Below are 23,642 nucleotides of genomic sequence, written 5' to 3' on the forward strand. Positions count from 1 at the left end.
AGTCAGTTATTTGCCAAGATGATATGATGATAGTTCTAAACACCATGCATCTGGTCAGTTATTTGCCATGATGATATGATGATGGTTCTAAACACCATGCATCTGGTCGGTGATTTGCCATGATGATATGATGATAGTTCTAAACACCATGCATCTGGTCAGTTATTTGCCAAGATGATATGATGATGGTTCTAAACACCATACATCTAGTCAGTTATTTGCCAAGATGATATGATGATGGTTCTAAACACCATACATCTGGTCACATACTTACGGAAATTAAAGCAATACTTAATTCATACACCACTAATTATGTGAATTTAGAAAACAGCATTTTTCTGACTGATTTAGTGACATGTTTTGATGAGCAGATATTCAATGGACGTGCAAGTGTTTACTGATTACATGTCACACTCTCTCCTTTCAAATTGGATTGAATATTAAGTACCATAAATGTCATGGCATGTTGTAAATTGTTCAATGCTAAATGGTGGCAAATCATTGGCATGAGAAGTGCAGGAATGTCCTTCAGACAAATTGGACATCAAGTTCCTTCCATCATTTGACTCTTGAACAAACACAGTAGCCTACAGGCTACCAATGATGTTAAGGATCTCCCAAGACCTGGCAGACCCCATAAAACAACAATAAGATAGGATAGACCCCATAAAACAACAACAAGAGAGGACCCAGCGGGCACACAACGTTGAATCAACGTTGAATCAACATTGAATTTTGGTTGTTTGGTTGATCAACCTTTCATAAACGTTGATTCAACGTTTATCATGCGACCAAACAAAGTTAGTCGAGATTCGTTTAGTTGTCAACGTTGTTTCAACGTAAGGAAACAACAAAATGTCAACTAATTGTTTCCTTGACAAATTTGATACATAATTCATATTGGTAATAGGTATCCAACTTAGCAACTATCATTTCGGGAACATTATTTTCATAAAAGATCAAGATCGAGCTAGTGACAGATATAATCTTATATATTATTTGATTGTGCATCGATCAACGGACGGAAATATTACGTAAATCGCAGTTTTAGGTATAAAGTCATCAGTTATCCAAATTGCATTACATTTGATATTTTCCCACAAAACTGTGAAAATTGTATAATTCCCGACAATTTGCTTTCAAACACAAGCCAGATGTTGACCTTTCGATCGCCTCGTTTGGCCATATCCGGACATGCGCACAATTATCGCGCGCGCAAAGGCAGCTGATCGTTGTCAGTTCACTTTGGCGAAGTTCAACTCAATATCGTTCTATTTTCACCATCTTCACGGCATGCTGGTGTTTATTTGGTAAGTATGTCCTTCATGTATAATGAAAACGTAGGAATGCCGTTTAAATCTAGCAGTAGCAAGAAACTCTGAATTAGGGCTCATGTTTTATCTCACAAGGTTACCGGTATGTCACAGTACAACTACATGTTTCTCAAAATTTTGTTTTGTTATTTTTCAATATATTTGCATGCATATATTTGGCATTTTATTATATAATCGAATAAGATTTCCTTTCGTACCCATCACCTGATTTGAATTTTGCAAATATACATTTTCAAATAATCAGTGAAGTACATCAATATAAGGAACCGTTCATAATTAAATATATGGCTGCAGGTGGGGGTGTTGATTGTAAGGGTTGGAGGGTGGGGTGGGGTGTCACCCATTTTGTTCAGGGGAGCTAAGGGGTCAGCATTTTTGTACACACGCACTATGTTTAGAAATTATGGGAAGGGAGAGGGCGTCATAGATAGTGTACATGACATGCAGGGTGGGCCGTCTCTTATTCTGTACATACTCATACACTTTAGGGGTGTAATTCACATTGTACATAAAATCAACATCACCCCAAAGCCATACATTATGAACGGTCCCTAAGGGCAGCAATACAAAATAGGATAGGATTAATCAACATTTTATATTGCATCCCATTATTATGAACATTTGTTCGTTTGAATAGATCTATCAGTAAATGATGCATTGAGCACGCCCTGAACCCTATCAACATATGTATATTATTGGGGAGGGGTGGTGGAAGAATGGCGTTAGGAAATGCAACGAAAATTTTCACTTTAAAATGTCTTGTGAAAGTCTTTGTTAAGGATGAAATTGTATATAATTTATTTGAACTTTTATTTATTTACAAAAAGTGTAACTTCACTAATGATTCTTTGATGGCACAATTAACAAAACTGCACCCACAGACTTTCATTCTTACACTTGTTTGGAAGGGATATGATAATTCATGTCTCTTAAAGGTTAAAATCTTACATACAAAAGAAGTAATTTTAATGTAAGGAACATTTAATTATGAAATAAGATTATTTTAATGGAATTTGCAGAAATCTCATCTTCGAAGACTGGGTGGCAGCAATTTTGTGGATCACATAAAAGGAGCAAGGCTAAGGTACCACGTTTTTAACATTTCACTTGTTTCCAGTATATCCACCACAAAGTTTAAGAGAAAGATGATACTGCTCTTTCATTACCACCTGTTTTGAATATTTGTGATAATGTTTGGTCTTTTTTGGTGATAATAGTTGGTCTTTATTTTCATTTATATATTAAGGTTGATCATTTAAGAGAAAAAATTGACAATGATTTCTCCCGGAGATGATTAGTTTAATGAGCACTCCCTTGCTTGGCGCCATATTGTTTTTCGCCGTAAACAGCTGGATGCAAGATAGCACGCGAGAGGACAGAAGTCATACATTTATAGATATATAGAGATGTTTATTGCTGGGAAACACACTCTTCAGGTATTTGGTCAGCTGTAGAATTTGAATATGATGTTTTTTATTATTGTCAAAGGGTAGGTTTTTCATTATTTGCAATCTAATATGTGTGCAGTGAAACATACTGAGATTTGGAAGAGTCCATTATTTAAAGTACAGGGCCCACTTGCACAGAACGATCTTAGCGCTACAATTATTGTAAATCCTTAAGATCGCGATCTTAGGCTTCGGCTACAATCGCCATCGACTTGCACAAAGCGATTGTAGGCTAAGATCGTTGTAAGTTACAATCGAAACTTACAATTGGTCCGGACCAATTGTAAGGAGCTAAGATCATTGTAGTCTGTGACAAAATGGTGTTCAAGTTTCACGCAAATAATCAGCTTTACGTTTGGAGATAGCGTGCTTTTATATTGCATAAAACTGTACTGTATGATTCGCCTCGACACTTCAACAACACGGAGAATGCACCACCGATTTAACGTCGGATACATTGTTATTTGCTGTAGTGAACCACAGAACTATCGAAGTCGATATCACAAAGTACTATTCCCAACCGATTCAATGTTGGAATAAGTGTGAAACAACATACCTTTTGATAATCAAGGAAGGATACTAGCAAATGGTGTCCGCGTCGCGATTAACAATGGCCGTGGACCTTTCATTAACTCAAGAGCAGATAATTTTAGTTTATGGGCAAGATGGGAGTGGTTTCCCCTGGCTTATGCCGTTGCCGTAGAGTCTGTCATGCCCAATGGCAGAGCTCAAGATATTTTCCTTTTCGGTGATGGAGTGATTTTGTCTTAGTTAATCATTAAAGTAATCAAGTTAACGTGCAAAATCAAGATTCAATTTTAATTTCACTTTTAGAAAAATATTTATCAACGCAATAGGGTCATATCATTAATATACTGTGAATGAGTATTTAACAACTGCTCTCTCGATATATTATTTGATATTCAGATTTCCCTGTCATGAATTCTTTACAACACTTCTGTAGCCATATTACATTTTCTGGTTATATTGTGAGAAAACCAATACTTCTAGGGTATATTTTTGATTTTACACACACAAAAAAAACAAAAAGAAAAAAAACCAGCTGTGCATTAAACAATGTCTCATTGACAACCAGTGGCAAATCATGCATTTAGGTGTTATATCATAAGTAAATATTGTCGATATTTGATATATTATTATAATTTTCATAATTATTAAGTCACTAAATCTAGACCCAAATTTATGAATGTATTTTTCGCAGTTCAATATTTTCATAAAACATGGGTAGGTATTTCCGTGGTTGAAATATCACATTCTCAATTCATAAATCAAGACAGTTAAAATGTAGAAAAATATATGCTATCGTCCACGTAATCGGTTCCTTCAAGATTTCTTGGAATGTTTGTCATGAAAATTCTGCAAAGTGCGATTTAGGGAGGTATGTATTGTGTGCAGGGACCAGTATCACTCTCTATTTGCGCAGTATGCTATGCGCACTTGCAGACAACTGTAGACAGGAGTCGAAATTAAGAAATTCGCACCTCCACCGTTGAAGAGTGCGATCTTAGCTAAGATCGGGATCTTAAATCCATACGGTCTTACAATCGCGCTAAGATCGGCTTTGTGCAAGTGGATTAGGGCAATTGTATGGCGATTGTAAAGTTGATTGTAAGGCCCTTAGATTGATTGTAACTAAGATTGCTCTGTGCAAGTGGGCCCAGGTGTTGTTAGATATCAGCATTTTATGTACATGTTCCCTTGTTAAGATCATCTATCGAGTATATTAGAGAGAAGGTGTATCACTCTCCTACCCAGAGTTCCATGCGGCCAGCCAGCATAGTACCTCTGCCACAGGCCAGAAAAATGTGACGATTCTTCACATCTTGCAATGTCAATTCAATATAATGTACAAATATCTTTTTCTCTTTTATTTTTGACGAGTCTACACATCTAACTAAACATCTTTAATAGAATGGTTTAGTTTCACTGAGAAAATATCCAAAAACATGTAACACTATTTCGATTTGCGTAGCGATCCTTTGTTTACATAGGTTGTACGGCTCCACGTGCTGTCATCGAAGCTGGTGGAGAGCAAACGATGCAGCTAGTTTGACATCTAAATATGTACTGTCATATACCTTACTGTCGCAGTTGTGGAAGAATATATATGTAACAATGTAAAACATTATGAAGAGAGCGCCGAAAAGCTTTCGTGAGTCCAGTCTCTTCTTATTATGAATATGCGCGTTTGATTACAAACAAGAGAAAAGTCCGGTCACGTGATATGCAAATTAGCCTGTGGCAGTGATGTTATGCTAAGTCATTGCCGGAGTGTGGTCATCGCTGTGCCGGAGTGTGAAGGTGTATATTTGTAGTGTTTTAAATCAGAGTTATTTTCAGTGTATGACCTACATTTCAATATGGTTTGGCCACCTGTCACCCCTTTGGTCAAATAGAGTAGGACTTCCATTTCTTGGAATTGAGAGTCAGAGATGCACTGTTTCCAAGAATTTGCGTTAGCCAGCGATGTTTGTTTACGAGTACATTTAAGTCTTTTTGAGTGTAGATTGGAGTTGTAAGAGATGTTATTCAATGTCTTATTATTCATGGTATGATAGATTATTTCTGGCAATGTAGAGTTTAATCTCATTATTTTATTGTTCATGATTCAGAGAAGCATAGTTATGACACGCACACATAATTCATTATATGAGAGATTTCTAAGCGTTCTTATAAGAGATTAAGTGTAAACATTTATGAATTATAAAAAAAGTTATTTATCTGAGTTTTATGAGTGTACAAATGACAAAGAGAGAGAGAGAGTAGATAATAGAGAATATATTGTATACTTATGAGAGCTCATTATTGTTTTCAGAACTCCATGATCCATACTTCCTTGTGTTTGGGAACAAATGGTGTTGGGAGACCTCCCACAATAGACTTGTTCTTTGACCTGTAAACCACCACCCATTTTGTTTTCTTATCATTTAATGTAAAATGGCTTTTGTTACAATTTATGACTCCAGGTAGCAAAATTTCTACATCAGTTCAACTCCTATTAATTTGAAATAATCATTTCCGAGAATCTCTAAAGAAAACTAAATCTGACAGAATAACAACAATCTTCCATTGTTTTGCAGGACAATGTCAAACAATTTGATGTCAAGAATGAATGTTGATGGGCAAAACGGCAAGTTTTCTTTTAAGAATACAAGGTTGTATTCAATCATCTCTGGTAAGTTAATTACCAAGTGCAGCATTTTCATCATGACCATAGCAAATAATATATGACAGTAAAGCATCGTCTAATTCATCCTGCCTGTAATTCATAGTCTAATTAAATAATCAACTTGCAATTGAGGATTTTCTTTGAAAATGTTTAAGAAAACTTCCATTCCTTCGGTTGAAAATATAAATTGTTTACACTTTTCGTCATATTTTGTATTGATGCTGTTCATATGTTCACATGCCAAGTTACAGCAGTGAAATGAACCTTTCAAGTGATTGATTAAACAAATACTTGAATCATTTAAGACAATATATCTTCCATATAACTTATTCAAGTATTTAAATATAAAATTTCAGAATGTGTCCTATCTCAAGGGAATGAGATGGGAATGCATCCGAAGCAAATTTCAAGAAAGAGTTAGGAATGTTTCTGAAGTATCCGCCTGACCGCCAGGCAGGGAGTGGCAGAAAGAAGAGGAGCTGATAATTGTGTTTTTGGAGTTGTAATTGTGTTGAAAAATCTGAACTGTGGTATTGAAATTGGTGGCGTAAATGTCACTTTGATGCTATATGCAGATGATATTGTGTTATTAGCACAACAGAGATCACCTACAGACAATGTCATGTGTGATGTTTTACATTATGCATTAAACCACGTTTTCTGTGTGAGTGTGTGTTCATAAAGATTTCATGAAAAGTGACTTGTTTTATGTGCTGTCTTCAGGTATAGTTCCTGGTCATCTTGGATCCCTTTCATGGTGAAAGTAATTGCATTGTGTTTATTCAGGGGTCTGTCTAAGAGCTGAAATTCAGACAAAATGTCTTCTCGGGACAATTTTCACATTTTCAAGGTAACAATACAACAGTAAATAGTTTTTCTTAATTTGGAATACTCTTTTCTTCTTACTGGAATTATACGTCCAACGACATAAAACTTAAATGTACATTATATTGAATGTGGAATTTTAACCAAGTGTTTTATCAGGTAAATATTTTTACTGCAATTTTCTGTTTGAACACTGTTTATTGCAGGTAGCTTTTGGGGTATTTTAGCTGGATGCAGGAGTTTGGTGCTACTTTATTGTAGTTTAAAGATGAAATGCGAGTCTATTTACAGGAAAGCGTAATACCTCCCAGACACAACCACGGAACAACCCATTTTCAACGTTAATAATATGTCAGACTTCAACATTGATTCCACGTCGTCAAAAAAACTTTCATATACAACCTATTTTCAATCTATTTTCAACGTTGAGGATCAACCTATTCTCAACGTTGATAATCGGTCAAACTTCAACGTTGATTCCACGTCGGATATCTACGTCAAAAAAAACTTTCATATACAACCTATTTTCAACGTTGAGGATCAACCTTTTTTCAACGTTGATAATCGGTCAAACTTCAACGTTGATTCCACGTCGGATATCTACGTCAAAAAAACTTTCATATACAACCTATTTTCAATCTATTTTCAACGTTGAGGATCAACCTATTCTCAACGTTGAAACAACGTTGATGTGCCTGCTGGGGATAGACCCCATAAAACAACAATAAGATAGGATAGACCCCATAAAACAACAATAAGAGAGAATAGACCCAATCAAACAATAATAAGAGAGGATAGAGCCCATAAAACAACAAGAGAAGATAGAGCCCATAAAACAACAATAAGAGAGAATAGACCCCATCAAAGAACAATAAGAGAGGATAGAGCCCATAAAACAACAATAAGAGAGGATAGAACCCATAAAACAACAATAAGAGAGGATAGAGCCCATAAAACAACAAGAAGAGAGGATAGACCCCATCAAACAACAATAAGAGAGGATAGAACCCATAAAACAACAATAAGAGAGGATAGAGCCCATAAAACAACAAGAGAGGATAGAGCCCATAAAACAACAAGAGAGGATAGAGCCCATAAAACAACAAGAGATGATAGAGCCCATAAAACAACAATAAGAGAGGATAGAGCCCATAAAACAACAAGAGAGGATAGAGCCTATAAAACAACAAGAGAGGATAGAGCCCATAAAACAACAACAAGAGAGGATAGAGCCCATAAAACAACAATAAGAGAATAGACCCCATCAAAGAACAATAAGAGAGGATAGAGCCCATAAAACAACAATAAGAGAGGATAGAGTCCATAAAACAACAAGAGAGGATAGACCCCATCAAACAACAACAAGAGAGGATACAGCCCATAAAACAACAATAAGAGAGGATAGAGCCCATAAAACAACAAGAGAGGATAGACCCCAGAAAACAACAATAAGATAGGATAGACCCCATAAAACAACAATAAGAGAGAATAGACCCAATCAAACAATAATAAGAGAGGATAGAGCCCATAAAACAACAATAAGAGAGGATAGAACCCATAAAACAACAAGAGGGGATAGACCCCATAAAACAACAATAAGAGAGGATAGAGCCCATAAAACAACAACAGAGGATAGAGCCCAAAAAACAACAATAAGAGAGGATAGAGCCCATAAAACAACAAGAGAGGATAGAGCCCATAAAACAACTACAAGACAGGATAGACCCCATAAAACAACAACAAGAGAGGATAGACCCGATAAAACAGCAACAAGAGAGGATAGAGTCAAATAAAACAACAAGAGAGGATAGAGCCCATAAAACAACAATAAGAGAGGAAAGAGCCCATAAAACAACAAGAGAGGATAGAGCCCATAAAACAACAATAAGAGAGAATAGAGCACTTAAAACAACAATAAGAGAGGATAGACCCCATAAAAAAACAATAAGAGAGGATAGAGCCTATAAAACAACGAGAGGATAGAGCCCATAAAACAACAATAAGAGGATAGAGCCCATAAAACAACAAGAGAGGGTAGAGCCCATAAAACAACAATAAGAGAGGATAGAGCCCATTAAACAACAATAAGAGAGGATAGACCCCATAAAACAACAATAAGAGAGGATAGACCCCATTAAACAACAATAAGAGAGGATAGACCCCATAAAACAACAACAAGAGAGGATAGAGCATTGATGCGACTTGTTAGGTGCTGTTCATGGGACATATCATTAAGGCAGCAGACGTTACCAGGGAGAGCCATTTCCTGCGGGACGGCCAGGAATCAGCTGTAAGCAGCAGGATACTGGTCCAGAAGACCCATCAAGCATATAAAACCCTCCAGCTTACAAAGCAGCACGGCTTGCCTGGTGTAACCAAAGTGTTCTCTGGAACATTGCATCATGGCAGGGGGTTCACTTTCCTGATGAGTGAGTGAGTGAATGAGTTTAGTTTTACGCCACACTCAGCAATATTACAGCTATATGGCGGCGGTCTGTAAATAATTGAGTCTGGACAATCCAGTGATCAACAGCATGAGCATCGATCTGCGCAACTGGGAACCGATGACATGTGTCAACCAAGTCAGTGAGCCTGACCACCTGATCCTGTTAGTCGCCTCTTACGACAAGCATGGGTTACTGAAGGCCAATATTCTAACCCTGAACTTCATGGGTTTTTCTGATGAGAGTCATTTCTTATTGCATATGGTGGATGGTCGTGCACATGTCTGGAGACAAAGGAACACAGCTATGGTTTCCCGCAATCTCCAGAAGACGGTTCCCCGCAACCTCCAGAAGACGGTTCCCCGCAATCTCCAGAAGACGGTTCCCCGCAATCTCCAGAAGACGGTTCTCCGCAATCTCCAGAAGACGGTTCCCCGCAATCTCCAGAAGACGGTTCCCCGCAATCTCCAGAAGACGGTTCCTTTTTGGGGAGGGTCAATCATGATATTGGGATTCATTTTCTTAAGGTGCAAGATGGACCTCATTACCATTCGTGATAGCTTAAATGGGCCTCGATGTCAAAGGAGATCTTTGAGAGGGCTGTTGTCCCACATTTTGATAACAATCCTCTTGCCACAAGACCCATCATTAAGGATGACAATGCCAAGACTTACAGAGGTGACTGCTGTCATCCAGTTCTTGGAACAGAATGCTGTTGAGACCATCCCACCAGGCCAGCCATGAGACAAGATCTCAACCCCATTGAGCATCCTTGGGACATTTTAGGCTGTCTTGTTCGACAGAGAGACCCACCTGTCTGCTTTGCATTAGGAATGGAACAGGACTTCTCAGAATGAAATCCTGAGATTGAGCCAAGGAATGAGGAGGTGTCTTCAATCAGTTGTCCATGTGCAGGGAGGTTACAGAAGATACTGATGGGAACTCAGTATTTGGAGTTGAAGACATTATTCTTCATTTCCGTGAACAAGATGTGTGCATGGTAATGGCAGTTAAGTCTGTGCAAGAAAATTGAAATTGAGAATTGAATTTCTAAATTTTTGCATGAAGTGATATCATTTTTCGATTACTGCAACCTATTCTGCTCAGACAATTGCAAGGGGGACAAGAGTCGGTTACTGCAACCTATTCTGCTCAGACAACTACAAGGGGACAAGAGTCGGTTACTGCAACCTATTCTGCTCAGACAACTGCAAGGAGAGACAAGCATGGGTTACTGCAATATATTTGCTCAGACAACTGCAGGGGAGACCAGACATTTCTGCCCTTGAATCTTGAGTGCTTACCTTCATAGGCTACAGACTCTAAGTAGAAGTCACCACTACCATTGACTGTCTGGAGAAACAGACAAGGGCTGTTTGCAGCCTTCACCTTGAGCTTGTCATCAATGTCAATCTGAAAGACAAAAAACCCCACAAAACTGTTAATGATCGAAAGTCACATATAATTCTAGAAACTTGTTTGTGTCTGAGTGATACTTTGTCATTAAAGAGAAAGTTGGAGAAATTGCAGCCACATGGTTCCAGTGCTCACTTGAATTTCTCCTGACCATGATATTCTGTATATGATGTATATATATACATCACTTGAATTTCTCCTGACCATGATATTTCTGTATATGATGTATATATATATATATCACTTGAATTTCTCCCGAATATGATATTCTGTGTATGATGTATATATATATATCACTTGAATTTCTCCCGACTAAGATACATGTATTTCTGTATATGATGTGTATATATATATATATCACTTGAATTTCTCCCGACTATGATATTTCTGTATATGATGTATATATATATATCACTTGAATTTCTCCCGACCATAATATTTCTGTATATGATGTAGATATATCACTTGAATTTCTCCCGACTATGATATTTCTGTATATGATGTATATATATATATATATATCACTTGAATTTCTCCCGACTATGATATTTCTGTATATGATGTATATATATATATATATCACTTGAATTTCTCCCGACCATAATATTTCTGTATATGATGCATATATATCACTTGAATTTCTCCCGACTATGATATTTCTGTATATGATGTATATATATATGTATCACTTGAATTTCTCCCGACTATGATATTTCTGTGTATGATGTACATATATATATCACTTGAATTTCTCCCGACTATGATATTTCTGTGTATGATGTACATATATGTATCACTTGAATTTCTCCCGACTATGATATTTCTGTGTATGATGTATATATATGTATCACTTGAATTTCTCCCGACTATGATATTTCTGTGTATGATGATATATATATGTATCATTTGAATTCTCTCCGACTATGATATTTCTGTGTATGATGTATATATATATACCACTTGAATTTCTCCCGAAAATGATATTTCTGTGTATGATGTATATATATATATATCACTTGAATTTCTCCCGACTATGATATTTCTGTATATGATGTATATATATCACTTGAATTTCTCCCGACCATGATATTTCCGTATATGATGTATATATATCACTTGAATTTCTCCCGACTATGATATTTCTGTATATGATGTATATATATATATCACTTGAATTTCTCCCGACTATGATATTTCTGTGTATGATGTATATATATGTATCACTTGAATTTCTCCCGACTATGATATTTCTGTGTATGATGTATATATATGTATCATTTGAATTTCTCCCGACTATGATATTTCTGTGTATGATGTATATATATATACCACTTGAATTTCTCCCGAAAATGATATTTCTGTGTATGATGTATATATATATATATCACTTGAATTTCTCCCGACTATGATATTTCTGTATATGATGTATATATATCACTTGAATTTCTCCCGACCATGATATTTCCGTATATGATGTATATATATCACTTGAATTTCTCCCGACTATGATATTTCTGTATATGATGTATATATATATATCACTTGAATTTCTCCCGACTATGATATTTCTGTATATGATGTATATATATATATATCACTTGAATTTCTCCCGACTATGATATTTCTGTATATGATGTATATATATATATCACTTGAATTTCTTCCGACTATGATATTTCTGTATATGATGTATATATATATATCACTTGAATTTCTCCCGAATATGATATTCTGTGTATGATGTATATATATATATCACTTGAATTTCTCCCGACTATGATACATGTATTTCTGTATATGATGTGTATATATATATATATATCACTTGAATTTCTCCCGACTATGATATTTCTGTATATGATGTATATATATATATCACTTGAATTTCTCCCGACCATAATATTTCTGTATATGATGTAGATATATCACTTGAATTTCTCCCGACTATGATATTTCTGTATATGATGTATATATATATATATATATCACTTGAATTTCTCCCGACTATGATATTTCTGTATATGATGTATATATATATATCACTTGAATTTCTCCCGACCATAATATTTCTGTATATGATGCATATATACCACTTGAATTTCTCCCGACTATGATATTTCTGTATATGATGTATATATATATATGTATCACTTGAATTTCTCCCGACTATGATATTTCTGTGTATGATGTACATATATATATCACTTGAATTTCTCCCGACTATGATATTTCTGTGTATGATGTACATATATGTATCACTTGAATTTCTCCCGACTATGATATTTCCGTGTATGATTTACATATATGTATCACTTGAATTTCTCCCGACTATGTTATTTCTGTGTATGATGTATATATATGTATCACTTGAATTTCTCCCGACTATGATATTTCTGTATATGATGTATATATATATATCACTTGAATTTCTCCCGACTATGATATTTCTGTATATGATGTATATATATATATATATCACTTGAATTTCTCCCGACTATGATATTTCTGTATATGATGTATATATATATATCACTTGAATTTCTCCTGACTATGGTATTTCTGTATATGATGTATATATATATATCACTTGAATTTCTCCCGACTATGATATTTCTGTATATGATGTATATATATATATATATCACTTGAATTTCTCCCGACTATGATATTTCTGTGCAGGATGTACACATATGTATCACTTGAATTTCTCCCGACTATGTTATTTCTGTGTATGATGTACAGATATGTATCACTTGAATTTCTCCCGACTATGATATTTCTGTGTATGATGTACATATATGTATCACTTGAATTTCTCCCGACTATGATATTTCTGTGTATGATGTACATATATATATCACTTGAATTTCTCCCGACTATGATATTTCTGTGTATGATGTACATATATGTATCACTTGAATTTCTCCCGACTATGATATTTCCGTGTATGATGTACATATATGTATCACTTGAATTTCTCCCGACTATGATATTTCAGTGTATGATGTACATATATGTATCACTTGAATTTCTCCCGACTATGTTATTTCTGTGTATGATGTACATATATGTATCACTTGAATTTCTCCCGACTATGATATTTCTGTATATGATGTACATATATGTATCACTTGAATTTCTCCCGACTATGTTATTTCCGTGTGTGATGTACATATATGTATCACTTGTATTTCTCCCGACTATGTTATTTCCGTGTATGATGTACATATATGTATCACTTGAATTTCTCCCGACTGTGATATTTCTGTGTATGATGTACATATATATATCACTTGAATTTCTCCCGACTATGATATTTCTGTGTATGATATACATATATGTATCACTTGAATTTCTCCCGACTATGATATTTCCGTGTATGATGTACATATATGTATCACTTGAATTTCTCCCGACTATGATATTTCCGTGTATGATGTACATATATGTATCACTTGAATTTCTCCCGACAATGTTATTTCTGTGTATGATATACATATATGTATCACTTGAATTTCTCCCGACTATGATATTTCTGTGTATGATGTACATATATGTATCACTTGAATTTCTCCCGACTATGTTATTTCTGTGTATGATGTACATATATGTATCACTTGAATTTCTCCCGACTATGTTATTTCCGTGTATGATGTACATATATGTATCACTTGAATTTCTCCCGACTGTGATATTTCTGTGTATGATGTACATATATGTATCACTTGAATTTCTCCCGACTATGATATTTCTGTGTATGATGTACATATATGTATCACTTGAATTTCTCCCGACTATGTTATTTCTGTGTATGATGTACATATATGTATCACTTGAATTTCTCCCGACTGTGATATTTCTGTGTATGATCTACATATATATATCACTTGAATTTCTCCCGACTATGATATTTCTGTGTATGATGTACATATATGTATCACTTGAATTTCTCCCGACTATGATTTTTCTGTGTATGATGTACATATATCTATCACTTGAATTTCTCCCGACTATGATATTTATGTGTATGATGTACATATATATATCACTTGAATTTCTCCCGACTATGATATTTCTGTGTATGATGTATATATATATATATATATATCACTTGAATTTCTCCCGACTATGATATTTCTGTATATGATGTATATATATATATCACTTGAATTTCTCCCGACTATGATATTTCTGTATATGATGTATACATGTATATATATATATCACTTGATTTCTCCCGACTATGATATTTCTGTATATGATGTATATATATATATCACTTGAATTTCTCCCGACTATGATATTTCTGTGTATGATGTACATGTATGTATCACTTGAATTTCTCCCGACTATGATATTTCTGTGTATGATGTACATATATATATCACTTGAATTTCTCCCGACTATGATATTTCTGTGTATGATGTATATATATATATATATCACTTGAATTTCTCCCGACTATGATATTTCTGTATATGATGTATATATATATATATCACTTGAATTTCTCCCGGCTATGATATTTCTGTATATGATGTATACATGTATATATATATATCACTTGATTTCTCCAGACTATGATATTTCTGTGTATGATGTATATATATATATCACTTGAATTTCTCCCGACTCTGATATTTCTGTGTATGATGTACATATATATATCACTTGAATTTCTCCCGACCATGATATTCTGTATATGATGTATATATATATATCACTTGAATTTCTCCCGACTATGATATTTCTGTATATGATGTATATATATATATCACTTGAATTTCTCCCGACTATGATATTTCTGTGTATGATGTACATGTATGTATCACTTGAATTTCTCCCGACTATGATATTTCTGTGTATGATGTACATATATATATCACTTGAATTTCTCCCGACTATGATATTTCTGTGTATGATGTATATATATATATATATCACTTGAATTTCTCCCGACTATGATATTTCTGTATATGATGTATATATATATATATCACTTGAATTTCTCCCGACTATGATATTTCTGTATATGATGTATATATATATATCACTTGAATTTCTCCCGACTATGATATTTCTGTATATGATGTATATATATATATCACTTGAATTTCTCCCGGCTATGATATTTCTGTATATGATGTATATATATATATCACTTGAATTTCTCCCGACTATGATATTTCTGTATATGATGTATATATATATATCACTTGAATTTCTCCCGGCCATGATATTTCTGTATATGATGTATATATATATATATCACTTGAATTTCTCCCGGCCATGATATTTCTGTATATGATGTATATATATATATATATCACTTGAATTTCTCCGACTATGATATTTCTGTATATGATGTATATATATATATCACTTGAATTTCTCCCGACTATGATATTTCTGTATATGATGTATATATATATATCACTTGAATTTCTCCCGGCTATGATATTTCTGTATATGATGTATATATATATATCACTTGAATTTCTCCCGACTATGATATTTCTGTATATGATGTATATATATATATCACTTGAATTTCTCCCGGCCATGATATTTCTGTATATGATGTATATGATGTACATGTACAGTCAAGACAGTGACATGTGAGTGATGGGTATATGTAGAGACAGTGATGTTTAGTAGAATGTATACCTGCTGTAGGGAGAGTCTGTTCGAGCCCTTCCGGCACATAAGGAACTTTTTGTTCAAGCAGCTTTGGAATGCCACCATACACCCCAGTTTGTCAGGGTCTTCAGTATCCTGAACAGAATAGCTGTGCATCTTGAAACAATCTGAAAAATAACAACTCTGATGTAATGCAAGACAAAGTAGATGAAACTATGAGCCACGACTTCACATGATTATACACTGTCATCTGACCCTACTGACACCCAAATTTGCCTTGAGTCCCACAAAATTGAAAAGAAGAACCAATCATCTGGCTGCTACTTTCAACCAACAAGATGTGAGAATTTCTATCTATTTTTGTTCTGTCCCATTTGTTTAGATCGAGTTCAATAAGAATGCACACCGAAATGTTGCTCTAATAATAAACAATCAAGAAGTTGTTATCTATAAAGTTATACAATTCATCATTTACTTACCAACTTCTAGAATGCCGATAAAACAATTAGTTATTGAGCTATCAAAACAATACAAAGGAGCTGGGGTTTTAAACTTGGTATTATGATGTTAGGTACACACCAACACTGAAAATGGCCCCAAAAAACAATAAATTCAAAACATCTATAAATAGCAAAAGACACCAGTTGACAACCTGGGCCTCGTTTCACAAAGCTCTCGTAGCGCTACGACTATCATAAGTCAGTGTTACAGTATAGGAGGTAGGAATACTACAAGTAAAGCTACAAGATTTAAGGCTTACAAGAGCTTTGTGAAATGGGGCCCTGGTTTAATGAAAGAATACTTATTAGTTTTAGAGAACCTGTGAATAACTGGGCTAGAATTGGTCTTCAGCAACCCATGCTTGTCGTAAGAGGCGACTAATGGGTTTGGGTGGTCAGGCTCATTGACTTGGTTGACACATGTCCTTGTATCCCAAATGCTTAGATTAATACTCATGCTGTTGATCACTGGATTGTCTGGTCCAAGCTCAATTATTTACAGGCTGTGCTGCGTATAGCTGGAATATTGCTGAGTGTGGCGTTAAACAACCAAGACAAAATGTGTGTGCTGACTGATTGTGTCATTATGTCCAAATAAGTTTGAATTAGTAACAGTGTTATATCTGGTTGATAGTGTTTGCTACACAGGTTGATACACTGACTGGCTCCCATACTTACATGCTTCCTGATCTGAAGTTTGTTGCTCCATTGTGACATTGTCCTGCGAGGCATGGAGGAAATGTTGTGTCAAGGCGCCGTGGCCTATTTTCACTTGTTTTGTCCCACAATATGACACAACATTCAGTGTACTTCTGTAGGAAATACTCTGGACTATTTTAATGGTGACATCTTTGATGTGGGAGGCTACATCACCTGAAAAGTAATGAATTCCAATAATTATTTTGATTAAAAATTAACAACAAATATCATTTAGTCGGCCTTTATAAAAACAATATTTTTTTCCTAAAAATTGCTTACTCAATTACAATGCGCTTCTTGTTAAAAAATTCAATTTAACTATCCACTGAATTCATTTCTATACATGCATCTTCTGCACAGATGAGTTGAACATCAAACTTCAAGGAGATGGGAAGAAACCAAATAAATATTGAAAGCATTATTTTCATGCAACATTAAAATGGAAACACTTGATAAATAATGTGGATGTAGTACCTATGGAGATACCATTGCCATCGGAGTCAAGGTCACCCACACTGAAGGTTATCTCAATGAATAGGTCGTCTGTTCGTTCAATGTGATCTTGTTCAAAGTCCTTTTTCTCACGGAAAAAAGTCTACAAAAATGAAAGAAAGTAAAAAATGTTTACATTTCAAATTTTGTGGAAAAACCAACAGCTTTCTTAACATTTATTTGCAGGACATGAGTGAGTGTTTGAATGAATGGCTGGAAGTGCTAGACATTTGATTTGGTGGTTGTATAACTCGACATTTTGCAATATTCCAGCCGTATGGACCTAACAGTTCAGTGATCAACAGCATGAGCATGGATCTACGCAATTGGGATACGATGACATCTGTCAACCAAGTCAGCGAGTCTGACCACCAGACCGTGTGGTGTCTCCCGTCGTGATATTGCTGGAATATTGCTGAAAAGTGGCGTAAAACCACACTCACTCACTCACTCAAGGAGGTGCCTCTGAACTGTGACTACATTTCAAACATGTTTCCCCAGACCCTCTTGAAAATTTTCTAATTGACTACAGGATTTTTCAAATGTAGGGGGGCGAGATGGTAACAGGAATGTTTGATCACCTGCTAAATATGCTCTTTAAAAAGTAAAGGAACCTGAACTTACAATTTGGATAGGAAGTATAAGTGTTAACAAACTTTATATGAATGCACCACCATTTCTCTTCATCACCACCCCTAAACACAACGCATGGGATGCACCTGCACAACGCAGTAGCCCCATACACGTGCATGGGGTGTCATTCTTGATTTTGATGGTTTTCAAGAATTTTGATAAATCACTGTAGACCATTAATTCTGACAATCATCTTGCATCATATAGTTGTTAGTGTTTGTTCCCAGTTGTTCATTTTGTTTGAAAATGAAAATCATACACATGCAAATTTCACGCCATACACAAGTCATCTTTCACTGTAGAAACAACTATGGTCATAAGAAAGTGCAAGTGGTGATGCACTCTCAAAACATTCATCATTATCATATTAACTTTGACTGACTCTGATAAATATCCAATTTTTTTCAATCGTAAATTAAAAATGAAGTTCCCCATATTATTTTAAGAGTATATGACATTGCACTAGGCAGTACTTACAAAAGTGATTTCATTCTTCAGGTGGAGTATTGTCTCCATGACTTCTTGATGATTCCATCCACGCATGTTCATGTGGTTGATATACTGAAGCTCATCTCCGTCTTGCACTTCATCACCATTCCTGAAAGAGGTGAGGTGAGGTGAGGTAAGGTGAGGTGAGGTGAGGTGAGGTGAGGAAAGAGGTGAGGTGAGGTGAGGTGAGGTGAAATTAAGATATATTTTCATTATGATGATGTCACTTTTCTTTTCATATGTATATGTGTGCAGAATCTCAACTGAGTGTCTTTTGATATCAAATATATGATAAGAAAACACAGGGTTAAGACTGTGTGGTGTGTAGTGTGTAGTGGTGTGTGGTGATGTGTGATGTGTGGTGGTGTGTGGTGATGTGTGGTTTGTGGTGGTGTGTGGTGATGTGTGATGGTGTGTGGTGATGTGTGGTTTGTGGTGGTGTGTGGTGATGTGTGATGGTGTGTGGTGATGTGTGATGTGTGGTGGTGTGTGGTGGTGTGGGGTGTGTGTGGTGATGTGTGATTTGTGGTGGTGTGTGGTGTGTAGTGGTGTGTGGTGATATGTGATGTGTGGTGGTGTGTGATGTGTAGTGGTGTGTGGTGATGTGTGATGGTGTGTGGTGTGTGATGATGTGGTGTGTGATGGTGTGGTGTGTAGTGGTGTGTGGTGGTGTGTGTGATGTGTAGTTGTGTGTGGTGATGTGTGATGGTGTGTGGTGATGTGTGGTGTGTAGTGCTGTGTGATTGTGTGTGGTGTTTGGTGTTGTTTGGTCACGTGCATGCAGCTCAGGTCAGAAATCAGTTGGAGCTGGTCACGGAGAGTCCTTGGATGGGTGACCTATTTAGCAGCTTGACTCCTGAGAGTTTCTGGGACACCATTCCTGCCCCACAACGAAGCACATGTGACACATGTGGTCTCACCTTAGGCATGGGAGTTCACCTCTGTTCACCCAGCAGAAAATGGATACCTGGTGGGAAAAGTCATGACAAAAAGCCTTCTAGCGCCTCGACAGACAGCTTGGGTTATAATGTCCATCATGTCTATGAGTTTAGAGCCTTATTATCATTATTATTAATATAAGCTCATTTGACCCTCAGTAAAGTGAAATAAAATCACTTTTTTGGGTAGAAATGTTAAAAAATCAGATCACAAAATTTTGTGGGAACATTTCAGCTTTATGGGGTCTTATCTTATTGTAAGTGAATGTTTAGTTCAGGGAGTCTGTTTCCTCTGCAACACAGAAAACTCCTTGTCTTTTTGCCTGAAGACTCATCCTAAAAAAACAACTTGAAACAAAAAATAAGGGGTCACAAATAATTTTTTGGGATATTGTTTGAAATTGTGTCCTCAGTTATAACCAAAACAATTCCCTAAAAAAGTTCAGGAATTTTTTTTAGCTTGGTATAGAAATTTGAACTCATTAAAACGACACAATACTCAAAGGGGGGTGAGTGCCTTATATTTTCCACTTTTTCCTATATGTACACATATTTCATCATTTTACCAAAATTTTTACCATATGGCTCCATCCTCTTTGTGAAGCCGATGACAGAAACGGCCATCTTTCTTTGACCATGTCGACAGCGACGCTCCGATCGCTCCTGACTTCCGTCGAGGACTGTCAACTGTTTCCACGCCATCCCTCTCCTCATCCAGAAGTTTGATTAGGATGGGGGATCGTCCCTCCTCTACAGAATCATAGCTGTCTACAGGTGGTCCTGAACTGAGTGACCCATTACCCTCTAGTCTGTTCATGGGCTCTGTATCTGATGGCCAGTCAACTGATGACCCCTCATCCAATGACCATGGATGTCTGAAAGCAAGACAGTACTGGCTACACATTGTGAAAACATTACACAGTACATGTGTAAGCACTCCCCTACACCCTCACACACACCCTGTCACCCCTTCCCTACCCCTTCACACACACACACCCTGTTACCTCTCCCCTACATCCTCACACACACCCTGTTACACCTCCCCTTCCCCCTCACACACTCCCTGATACCCCTCCCCTACACCCTCAAACACATCCTGTCACCCCTTCCCTACACCCTCACACACACCCTGTCACCCCTCCCCTACACCTCACACACACCCTGTCACCCCCTCCTTTACACCCTCAAACACATCCTGTCACCCCCTCCCTACACCCCTCACACACCCCTGTCACTCCTCCCATACACCCTCACACACCCTGTCACCCCTCCCTACACCCTCAAACACATCCTGTCACCCCCTCCCTACACCCCTCAAACACATCCTGTCACCACTCCCCTACACCCCTCACACACCCCTGTCACCCCTCCCCCCTACACCCCTCACACACCCTGTCACCCCTCCCTACACCCTCACACACACCCTGTTACCCCTCCTCTCTACACCCTCACACACACACCCTGTTAACCCCTCCCTACACACCCTCACACACACCCCTGTTAACCCCTCCCTACACCCTCACACACACCCTGTTAACCCTCCCTACCACCCTCTGGGCTACACCCCCCTGTCACCACTCCCCTACACCCTCACACACACACCCCCTGTCACCCCTCCTGCTACCCTGGCACACACACCCACCTACTGTTACCCTCTCCCCTACACCCTCACACACACCCTGTTACCTCTCCCCTACACCCCCTTTCACACACACCCCACAACACCTCTTTCTACCCGCTCACACACACACACCCTGTTACTTCCTCCCCTACACCCCACACACACACCCCCACACCCCTTCCCCAAGCACCTTCACACACACCCTGTCACCACTCCCCCTACACCCTCACACACACCCCTGTTACCTCTCCCCCACCCCCTCACACACACCCTGTCACCACTCCCCTACACCCCTCACACACACACCCTGTTTCCACTCCCCCTCCCCTTTCACCCACCCAACCCTGCCACCCTCCCCTACTCCCCTCACACACACCCTGTCACCCTCTCCCCACACTCCCTCACACACACCCTGTCACCACCCCCCTACACCCTCACACACACACCACACCCTGTCACCACTCCCCTACACCCTCACATTACACCCTTGGTCACCCCTCCCCACCCGCTCACACACACCACACACCCTGTTACTCTCTCCCCTACACCCCTCACACTACACCCTGTTACTCTCCCCTACTCTCTCACACACACCCTGTTACGCCTCCCCTACACCCTCACACACACCCTCACAACCTCACCACACCTGCCTTCACACACACCCCTGTTAACTTCTCCCCTACACCCCTACACACACACCCCTGGCCACCCTCTTCCCCTACCCCCTCTTTCACACACACCCTTGTGCCTTGTTACCTCCCCCCCACACCTCTCACACACACCTTTGTTAACCCTCCCCTGACACCCTCACACACATCCTGTGCCACCTCTCCCCCACTCTCACATACACACACACTCCTGTCACCACTCCCTATACACCCCACACACACACCCTGTCACCACTCCCCTACACACCCTCACAAACACCCTCTGTCACCACTCCCCTACACTCCCTCACACACACCCTGTCACTCCACTCCCCTACACCCTCACACACACCCTGTCACCACCCCTACACTCCCACATACACCCTGTCACCACCCCCTACACTCCTCACACACACCCTGTCACCACTCCCCTACACCCTCACACACACACTCCTGCCACCCCTCCCCTACCCCTTCTCACACACACCTGTCACCAAGCCCCTACACCCTCACACACCACACATCCTGTCACCACTCCCCTACAACCTCACACACACATCCTGTCACCCATCCCCTAGCACACCCTCACACACACCCTGCCACCCTCCCCCCACCCTCTCACCCTTCACACACATCCTGTCACCACTCCCCTACACCCTCACACACATCCTGCCACCTCCCTACACCCTCACACACACCCTGTCACTGTCTCCACACCCCTCACACACACACCCTGTCACCACCCCCTACACCCTCACACACACCCTGTCACCACCCCTACACCCTCACACACACCCTGTCACCCCTCCCCTACACCCTCACACACACCCTGTCACCTCACCCCTCCCTACAACACCCTCACACACCCCCCACCACTGCCCCCACTCCCCACACACACCCTGTCACTGCCCCCACACCCCTCACAAACACCCTGTCACCACTCTCCCCTACACCCCACACACATCCTGTCACCACCCCCTACACCTCTCACACACACCCCTGTCACTGCCCCCCACAACCCTCACACACACACCTCTGTCACTGCTCCCCTACACCCTCACAAACACCCTGTCACCACTCCCTACACCCTCACACACATCCTGTTCACTCACCCCCTACACCCCTCACACACACACCCTGTCACTGCTCCCCCCTACACCCTCACACACACCCTGTCACCACTCCCCTACACCCCTCACACACACCCTGTCACCCCCTCCCCTACACCCCTCACACACACCCTGTCACCCCCCTACAACCCTCACACACACACCCTGTCACTCTCCCCCACTCCCTCACACACACCCTGTCACTGCCCCCTACACC

At 38.5% G+C, this 23,642-nt stretch overlaps 1 protein-coding gene across 2 annotated transcripts in view; it reads right to left on the reverse strand.

Annotated features, from left to right (window-relative positions):
• LOC124279944 overlaps nucleotides 1-23,642 on the reverse strand; it is a 31,673-nt gene that overhangs the window by 6,341 nt on the left and 1,690 nt on the right. For both annotated transcript variants that reach the window (XM_046715823.1, XM_046715824.1), the window contains exons 2-7: nucleotides 20,627-20,923; nucleotides 19,099-19,219; nucleotides 17,971-18,091; nucleotides 17,476-17,670; nucleotides 16,325-16,464; nucleotides 10,546-10,654 (exon numbers count right to left, since the gene is read on the reverse strand). In XM_046715823.1, the coding sequence (XP_046571779.1) occupies nucleotides 10,546-10,654; nucleotides 16,325-16,464; nucleotides 17,476-17,670; nucleotides 17,971-18,091; nucleotides 19,099-19,219; nucleotides 20,627-20,923 (983 nt within the window). The remainder of the gene's footprint in view (nucleotides 1-10,545; nucleotides 10,655-16,324; nucleotides 16,465-17,475; nucleotides 17,671-17,970; nucleotides 18,092-19,098; nucleotides 19,220-20,626; nucleotides 20,924-23,642) is intronic.

The sequence above is a fragment of the Haliotis rubra genome, unplaced genomic scaffold (genome assembly GCF_003918875.1).
Source record: "Haliotis rubra isolate DU_JTF1 unplaced genomic scaffold, ASM391887v1 Scf259, whole genome shotgun sequence".
NCBI lineage: Eukaryota > Metazoa > Mollusca > Gastropoda > Lepetellida > Haliotidae > Haliotis > Haliotis rubra.